The sequence below is a fragment of the Cheilinus undulatus genome, linkage group 14, assembly GCF_018320785.1.
Source record: "Cheilinus undulatus linkage group 14, ASM1832078v1, whole genome shotgun sequence".
Classification (NCBI taxonomy): domain Eukaryota; kingdom Metazoa; phylum Chordata; class Actinopteri; order Labriformes; family Labridae; genus Cheilinus; species Cheilinus undulatus.
The window spans coordinates 23,127,129-23,136,985 of NC_054878.1; the positions used below are offsets into that span (position 1 = coordinate 23,127,129).

General features: G+C 42.3%; 1 protein-coding gene across 1 annotated transcript; it reads right to left on the reverse strand.

Annotated features, from left to right (window-relative positions):
- Positions 1-1,160: 1,160 nt before the first annotated feature.
- On the reverse strand, positions 1,161-7,449 carry LOC121521206 (terminal nucleotidyltransferase 5A-like). The gene is made up of 2 exons (XM_041804980.1): positions 6,373-7,449; positions 1,161-5,486 (listed from the first exon to the last, which is right to left on the reverse strand). The coding sequence occupies exons 1-2, from the start codon at positions 6,796-6,798 to the stop codon at positions 4,671-4,673; spliced, it is 1,242 nt and encodes a 413-aa protein (XP_041660914.1). The 5' UTR covers positions 6,799-7,449; the 3' UTR covers positions 1,161-4,670.
- Between the last annotated feature and the right edge of the window lie 2,408 nt (positions 7,450-9,857).

Below are 9,857 nucleotides of genomic sequence, written 5' to 3' on the forward strand. Positions count from 1 at the left end.
AAAAACAGCAACAGAATGACAGCACTGGCAGCATTTCACACTTCCTTGTATTGCAGTCTTTGACGTAACACCCAGCGTTTCCATACATGTCAGGTCTGGCCATGACAAGACATGGATGTTACTCCCAGAAATTAAGAATTTATCTAGTTTCTAAAACTGTTGGACATATGTAAAGATAGTGTAAGTACAAAACATATATATAACGTAGGATTTTTTTAAATTATTGTTGGCATTTCAATGCAAAAAAACAACATTATGTGTTTCTAACACAGAACATACATTGTTAAAAGAGAGCAGTGTGTTTCAGTGATAGAACAAAGATTGCTCTCTTAAACATTCCCACATGTCCCACTTGCTCGGTTCAGCCCACCTGTGGAGACCCTGTACTTGTGGAAAACACTGCAGTCACAAGCTTCCTACACTGCCTGCGTTACTGGGTTAGCTCTTCTTGTTGTGCAATACACTTGCAGGCCTCAATCTGTTGTTCTCAGTTCCCTTTAAGCCCTTGATAAGGAAGTAGCCTAAATTTTTTTTTGTCCTTTCCAGTGAGAGTGACCTAAAAGACGGCGGGAGATGGGGGAGGTATGTGTTACAGTACAATAGCCGGTAAGTCTCTCACAGTAACCACACCAGAGAACTGAGCACATGCTTATGTGGGGAGGCTAATCAGCTTTCTGGAGATGGGCTAATGTCCTTACAGTGGCTGAGAGGGGGGCCTATATTTAGTGTCCACTCTCTCCCTCTTAACAGGGGATAACACTGGCCCAGTGCTCCTCTCCATAGCTCATCTCTGGCTGCTTAAATTCATCAAGAACCCCATGCAGACATAGAAAGAAAACGATTTAGGACTAAAGATAAAGGAGTGGTTAGGATGTCAGTATTTTGTTTACTTTAGATGACACAGTTCGAAAACAGAATATTTAGATCCAAGAGGCTTCAACTTAAAACTCCAAAAAGTTGTTTTACTTAAAGATATGAGATGAAAGTTGAAGATTAGGAAGAAAAAACAGGACTACAAAGAGACAGACAAAAGAAAAAAAATATCAAAGCGATCATGAAAGAGAGACTAAGTAAAATATTTTTTCCCAGTGTCAGCAGGGAAAGTGACATCTGGAGGCTGAGGCCTCTGGGCATTAAGAGAGACGCAGACCTGGAGCCAATCTCCTCAGTCAGTTCACATGTGTCCCTGGAGATCAAGGCTCTGCTGGTAGTAAGGTCTGTGCATTTCATGAAATCTACCTGCTGGTGTTAAACATTCAGAGCTAATGAAGCCTTGGCAAAGCGTGCAATGACGGCAGTTGACGGTTTATGACGCTCATCGTGACGTCTCTTGAAGGGGAAATCCGTTACGTTCAGCTGTCACTTGCTGGCAGCTGTTCCCATGCCCTCTGGGATTGTGCGGGCACAGTAGGGCATTGACCTGCTGAGTCTGGGCCCCAAATCTTAAAACCTGTGTGGTATATCACAGCTAAGAGGTGAAACTTCTGGAAAACTTATTAAACATCTGCGTGTCAAGTAATGACAAAAAAAACTGAACCAAACAGCTCTGGTTTGATGGTCTTTCTTCATTTTTAATTCTCAAGTCAGTCAACTTGAACACATTTATCATCTCAGTATTTTCATGTCCCCTTAGGACGACAGTTAAAAACAATGTAACAATCTCTTTAGAGCAACAGAAAACCCATAAAACAGCTCAGAGCACACATACAATGAACACAAGTTAAATCTGCATCTTTACAAAGCCAGTGTGTCCACCTGCGCTGCTCTTTATCAGCCACAAATAGACACAAATTCGCTCACACCACAAAAAGAGACTCAACAAAACAGCTTTGAATCTGCCTGCTACATCAGCCGAAAACACAAACTGTACAAAAATAGAGATTGATAGAAAAATAGTAGATCTGACGTGTTTGAAAGAATATGCTGAGTCTTTTGCACTCATAAAGCTGAAAATGTACACCAGTTAATTTCATAATCACAGACACTCCTTGTCTTATTGCTGTTCAAATATCTGTGTGGTTGTTCTTCAGCTGTTCTCCACATTATTCCTCATTTGCTGGTTCTAGTCTGTGCTAAGGGAGATAAAATTTGACAGCTTTCATATGCTCTTGCAACTCCATTTTCCACACATCCTGAATCAAACCTTTCCATAAAAGAGAAGATGAAATATGCATTTGCTATTTACTGCACTTACGTCATTTTGGAGGATTTTCAGACTTCTACGCAGCACATTTTTTTGGAAAACATTTTCCTCAGCTGGGTGTCTGACTCTTAAAGTTGTACAACTTAACTCGACATTCAAAAGCTGCTCTGCTGCTACATCCCTGCACACACAATCCAACCTCCACCCCTCTGACAAACACAACATGTTGTATCAGCAAGTGGCGCAGACGTTCTCTCTTCTCTGGCTTACATGGAAAATTTTTTACAGTGCATTTTGCATGTTAAAATTGCTGATAATGGTGTAAAAATCATGTGAAATTATGCTTTTACATATTTGAGTTTTTAAAAAGACATAAAATTAAAGGGGTCTGTAGAGTTTTGACCATAAATAGCTAAAGAGAGCCAAGCAATTTTTAGTATGTTTATGTTAGGGCTGTCAAAAGATTAAAACATTTAATTGCTTTTAATCTCAAGATTTCTGTAGTTCATTGTGATTTATTGCACCCTTTCATTGCAATTTAAAATTCTATTATGCATTTTTTTTTAAATTCTGTCATTTGGGTCTTAAACTAAGGGTAACTGACTTTGTGTTTGTATACAGGCCTACTTAAATAGGTAGACTAAAGTTTATGGTATGACGCTGACCAGGAAAAGGAACTTGTTATGGATTGTAAAAGGAATACAGGGACAGTAAAATATTAGATTTTCAATACCACATGGTGAAAAAGACTTTTGACTTGTCCGCTGAGCTGTCTGAAAATTTGTACAGGCAAAATGAGACATTTAGGAGCAGAGGTGGACTATTTTTACATCACTGTGGCTGCAGTGAGACAATGACATGCCTTAACCAAACTGTGATGAAAGGAACAACAAAACATAAGATTAATCGCAATTTTAAAACTGAGCACGCTAATTGTGGATCATAGTTAATTGCGATTAATGCATTTAATCTTGACAACCCTAGTTATATTGTGCTAATGCACACATGCAAAGATTCATATCAGACTATCTTTTTTTACTTAAATGGGAAGCAGTAGATAAAAGTGGATGCAGCGTCTTTAGAGCGAAAGAAGACACTGAGATGTAAACAAGACTTAGGTTTTTAAAAAGATAGCCTGAAAAGCTTGTTTTTAAGCATGGAAACCCTTCAGTAACTTCTTGTTTCACCTCAAGGATGCAAACATGAGCTTTAGTGAGAAACACTACAAATAATTTTTTTTTTTTTTTAAGTTAACCAAAAAACAAAATCCCCCAGAGCACCTTTAAGAAAGCATAATATTTCAAATTCATCCATTTAAACCCATCCTTGTCTCACTTTTTCCAGACTCGATTTGTTTTGTTACATTTCATCTCATTAAGTTGTCTTTCCCCCCTGATTTACAGCTCTTTACTTATCAAGCCATGCTTGCTTCAACTTGTTCTGCAATCCACTAAACCTGCAGATAAGTGAGGTTATTTTCCCCTTAATACCAAACCTTTATTTTCTTTGCCCATTCTGTCTCATAATGATCATCAACTTCTCTCTTAAAACCATTTGCAATTTGACCTCCACCCCCCTCTCTACAGATGATGAGATTATGTTACTTCCTCTGTAGTAATCAGGATGTGTGTTCATCCAGCAGGACTGCAGAAGAGCAGAGCCTTCAACTAAACATTTGTCAAAAAGAAAACCAAATACAAATCTCCCTCAGTGTAAGAGACCTTTTCTCAGCATACTGCAGGTAAACTAACTGTTCCATAAAACATTCATTATCACCTTTAAATGTCAATTAGACAAGTGAACAGCTCTCTAAAGATAATATCTTTTCCCTTTAGGCTTCATCTAGGCACTTAAAGAATATTATTCCTGTACAGAAATAAATCATGCATTGTTTTGTTGTTTTTTTTTCTCCTTATCAGGATTCAGATAACGTTAAGAAAGTAGATCTTTGGATTTGTAAACAGTATCCAGTTCCTCTTTCTGAATTGTCTGTGAAATGGTAGATACACAGTGCACATGGTAAAGGCCAGAAAGTCAGCATTCTTTGACTGTGAATCAGTATCTCCAACACTTCACGTGTGTCTTCTGTTTCTCTCTGGGGCCTTATGTGAGTCTTTGGGTTTTTTAATCTGCTTTATATGCATGTTCATCTTTTGAAATTTGAGTTCCAGTGAGTCGTAACTCACACCAGGAAAAGAAGAATCATCATATCCAGGCTGCTTAGGCCAAACTGTAACATAGCGGACCTCGATGAAAGACTCATTTAACTGATGGGCCAACTCTGTCGTTGGCATCGCTCCCTTTGCGTTGAGCTCCTCCTGCTGTGGCACCCTACAATGGGGAAAACCCTCTCTCTGGCCTGCTGCCTTGATCCAGCTTTCTTGTCCTCATTCTTTTATTTCTTTTTCAAATTCTCTTTGTCTGATTTTGCTGCCTAGACTTCCTTGTCTCATTTGACTCATCTCAAGTAAGAGATTAAAGATCATTTCTCCCTTTTAAAGGTGTATAGGTTCCACTTATTGAAAGTTTAATTACAGGGCAACCAGGTGGCGTACATTGGATGTTGCGGAGGAGAAAGGTAATGCTGAGGTGGTGAAGGAGGGCAGGGGTAGACCGGCTGAACCTGCGCTACATAATAGTTGCTGAAGTTGCCATCTGAGACGTAAGGAGCTGGCTGGTAGAAACACGTGACGTTGGCAGCGTTGGGGATGGCGTTCTGCTCGGCCAGCACCCGCAGTGCCAACGACGAGATGAGACTGAGCGTTTGACGCCTTTCGTGGCCCATCAGGCACACCGTACTCTCCTGCACCACGTCATACAGCGTGGCCAGGTAGTCGTACTTCCTGTCCTCCAAGTCTACAAAGTGGTTCTGCAGGTAAGACTCAAGCTTCCTCCTCTGCTCGCTCACGTCGGGGAAGTCTATGAAAAAGCGCGAGCACATGTAGCGCTGCAGCAGTTTCATCTCATTGTCCGAAGCTGCACGGAAACCCCGCACCAGGAGGTGGCAGTATTTCAGCAAACCTCCGCCTCGGATCTCCTCCGGGCTTCTCGTGCAGATGAGGCGCTTGCGCAGGTGATCCAGGGCGGTTGGGAAGTCGCCGTAAACGCTCTCCCCGAGTATTGTGGGGTGGAACGTGGCAGCCATGGGATGCTCCGAGCACTCGTAGAAGAGGAGGAGAGAGTCCAGGCGGATCTGAAAGGAGTCCACACTGAACTCAAACTGCCGTCGAAGGGAGTCCACGAACTTGAGCTCTACGTTCTTGCCGCGGTTGTTAGAGAGCGAGATGAGGCTCCAGCGATCAGAGTCATTGCACACCTTTACCATCTTCTGCACATAGGCCTCCTGTAAACACATGCAACAGCAGGCATCAATAAAGAATTTGTCAACTTTTAAGTCAATAAAACTTGCCAAAAGACAAAATATTCCATTAAAGGAGCATTTCTACTTTTATTTCTATTAGGCTACTTCTGTAAGAAAATGCAGGGTTGTTTTTTTCCAGCACACAGAGGCCCACAACCTTCTCTGTGTCTGCCTCCTCTTCAATTCCTCCTTTCACAGCTGTGGCATATCGCTTTCTTACCAGGAAACTACAACAATTATTTTCTTTCTACTTGTTCCAGTAATAAAACTTAAGAACAGATATCCTCAATCATGTTGATGTCTGGTTGTTCTATGCTAAACTTGAAGATCTTCCAGATAAAATGTATTTAGACAGCTTATTTTGGGCATGGGTCTGGTCTCTGGACACTAATGTTATTTGCATCAGATAAAAATCTCATTTTGGTGTGTTACTCGTGATGTTTTGCAAATCACATCTGTTGGTGGGCCATTAGCAGCCCGGGTAGTCCTCGGTATCTAGGTAACTGAGGGCCGACTTATTAATGTGGATCCGACTCCAATTGGATTAGACAGAATCCTCTTTGAATTAGAAACCGACCTTTTTACTATTTGAAGGCTTATATCTCTGTGTAGGTTGGATGAATTCAGGCCACATCTCAATCTTGTTTATGTAATCTTTCTCTCTGGGCATTTAAAAGTATCTGCAAACAAACGTGTGCTTTGACCTGTTGCGCACAAATCCAGAAGTACGGGTACTTAAGTTGGGCATGTGGAATAAATGTTGGCAGCATTTTCACATTCTAAAAGTTTGACATTAAATGTCATTTCTGCTTTTTAAATCATGATTCATCTATTAAAACCACTATGGTGTTATAAAGCCGTGTTTTACCTTTAAAGTCACTGGTGTGATCTTTTCTTTATTCACTCCTTCAGGCAGGAAGTCAAGCAGAGAGTCTAGCACTATATCTTTCACTATCTGAAACTCCATCTCTCCTTTCAGCTCGGCGCAGAATATCAAGTCCAAATCTTTCCATCCCAGCCCGCTGTCCTCGTGCAGGACGTGGCTGGCCGCGGATCCGTTCAAGCGCACCTCCCGGACATGTATCCGCTTCTCCTCCATGCGGCTCCGGACCACCTTTACAATGTCCCGTGGCTTTACCTCCAAAGTGGGGAAGCTCCAGCGGCCGTGGATGGGGATGGAGCCGGTGAGGATGGTGTCCAGCCGCTGCACTTGCTCCCAGTTGAGCACGCTGAGGCTGATGCTCTCTCCGTCCGAGCAGCTGTCAGCCGCAGCACACTCGACGCCCTCTTGCATGTTAAAAAGAGGTAGTCAGAAGGATGCGAGCGCACAAACTTTCCACTAACTCCTGCTGGATTCGTGGCATCAGCTAGCTGCAACTTTCTGCAGAGTTGGACCTTAGGAGCTGCATGGTGCTGGAAGACGAAGCGGCTCTACGCATGACGGAATGAACTAGTTGGGCGGCGTTATGCTTGTCCTACTTCTTACATAAAGTCTGCGCTCCAGACAAATTCAATTCATGAGCTTTCCAGCCGTACGGCTTAGTCACTGTCCAGCATCTGCTGCCCCGCTGCGCTCCGCTCTCCGCTCTGGCGCTTTCGCCAAATTCAGGAAAGTAGACATAAACTGTAAAGCTGGAAATAATTGTTCTCCACACTGTCAGTCTTTTCGTCCCAAGGACTCACCAACACATCCATCTCATCCAAGAAAACGCCTGTGTCAAAACAGAAGTTCCGCCACTCTCTGACTCACTTTTACGCACGATTTATTGCGCGTCTCTGATGCGTAAAAAACAACAGCGCAAAGTTTTATGACTGCTACCAAGTCCACTTCACACCTCCTTTCAGAAAGAGGTGCATGGCTGCTTTTCCCTCTACATTTTGGCCGTTTGTTGCTCGGTGATACTGCGTGACGCCACAGAGGTCCCACTCCACAGCAGCTGGAGAAGTTGTGAACAGTCCTGCTTCCCGTCTGTGAAGCGTAGGGGCGGGCCACTTTGATTGACAGCTCACGCCCACAAATAGTTGCCGCCGCATCCCACAGTTACTGTGAATGACTTCGAGCCTGGAAACTGAGGCACGTCTGGAGAATGGGCGTTTCGAGGGATCAGAGAAGGGGAGATTGGACGTCGAGTCCTCAACAAAACTCCCCTTTTCTTGCTTTGGAACTTTTTATTGGCACTGTTGAAACGCCCCCAGACATGCTGTTGAACGTCTGCTTGACCTGCAAGTTGACATTTTCACTTTCACCCATGCATCAGTGCATCTTATTTTCAAGACAAAAGTTGCCAAGTATTCACCTGGTACAGCAAGCAGCAGTGCTGCAGATGCATGGACTCTCTGTTTATGTGAAATAAACTGAACACTGATAATCGATCTATGATTAATGCTTCAATGCATCACAAACATCACACATGTAAATCGATTTACTATAACATAACAGTCATTCTGCAGTCTGATCATTCACAGGTGAGACTGGGAATGTGCCTCCACCTGATGCCCCCTAGAGGTGGTTTTTCCCATCATCGTTGGCCCTGCATACATTTGTGAGCAGCCCCTAAGACTAACTTTTTAAACTTTAAAGTCCATCTTTATTTAAACACTTCAGTATCTGTTTAAAATGTATCCTTTTTGAATGCTCCTTCTCTCTGGAGTCTAAAAGCTGTCTGTGAGTATGTAGGTTATAAGCCATATAGTCTCTGGAGGTTAGTTGTCATGGAGAATCTATCAGTGCAGAGCTTGGCGCGTATATCTGCGTCACTGCAGGCGAGCCCATAAACCAGCTTAGCACAGATTACCCTGTGTGTACAGTGACACATTCACAAAGACTCATGCGCACGGACACGACTGCACAGGTAACTTCAGTTTAACGCTCCCATTACTACATGAGGGCAAAACTTCAAAGAAATGTAAGAAAAAAAGCCACACAGAGCATATTTGTAGTAGATCAAAACCCTCCAGTTTCAAACATCTTTTTGTTTGTCTCTCTAGGAGTAGGAGCCCTTTATCTCTTGGCCTTGAATGCAGAGATATCAACTGAAAATCTGTATATATTTTGTTTCATTCACACTATTTGGTTCAGTTACTGTATTTGTTTTATTAACAAGGTATGCCAAAAGTATTTTCACCTCTATGTGTGTCTTCTTCTCTGCTCATCATTTCTGCTGAGAGAACAATAGAACAAAAGTTCATTACATTGCAATGCAGAACATGAACCTGAATTTAAGCCATGTTAACATCTCTATTTCCACACTAAAGGCACCTGCAGACTTGTAGTTAGACACAGCAGCAGGCCAGTCACACTAGGCACTTCTCCCATTCAGCAACAGGATCAATGTCAGGCTTAGAGCGGGCCATGCTTACCGTGAAGCAGCTACTTACCTGACCTCTGACTTGTCAAGTGGATGACTCCGGCTTGGTTTCCAAATGTCTGACGACATCAGAGGATTGGTGAAGGGGATTTCAGTCGGACCCCTTGTCAGGCTGCCAAACCGATTGCCATATAAGGAGAGGTGTGCATGTGTGTCTTAGTGTGTGACTGTTTTATATACTTAATATGTATATATTCTTCTGTACTGTTGATGAATCCAGGAGTGTTACTCAAGTTTTAAAAAATGGGTCAGTATTATTATTTTTTTTTGTCCCCTGCCCTAAAAGCACCACTTAAGTATACAAGCATTTTATTACACTCCTCCCTTTTTATTGATTTTTACTGTAATAAATTAGATTAAATAAATGATTTCCTTTTCTTCCTCATTTGCCACTCTGCCTCATTCCCATCCCATTTTTCACCATTCCTGCACGTGGAAGTTCATTAAGAGATTACAGTGAGCCCGTTAACAGAACGTGCCTTTGCCGTCTTCCTCCTTTACTTTCTCCAGCTCACTGCCTTAACGCCTTCAACTATTTTTGTTCTGTCGTCTTCATTAGTTGGAAGAGATCCATCTTTAATTCGGTGTTGACGCAACATGCAAGCAGCACTTGGTCCATCTAATACCTCATCTCCTGACTGCTTTTGCTGCTGTAAACTGGCTATGTGAAGGAGTATTCTAAGAGTTATACAAACTATGCAAGGAAATTACATTTAAAATGTCATTTTTTTCATACTGATAATGGTGGGAGGTGCAAGATGTAGTCTTTTTACACATGCATGAATTACAGGTGCATCTAAAAGAAATCACTGTCATCCTCCATAATGAGGGTAAGCCACAGAAGGTCACTGCTGAAAGGGCAGGCTGTCCTGAGAGGCTGTATCAATGCATTTTCATGGAAAGTTTACTGGAAAAGTAAGAAAAGGTTCACAAGCAACAGGGGTGAGCTCAGCCTTGAGAGGAGTGTCAAACAAACCAGATCCAA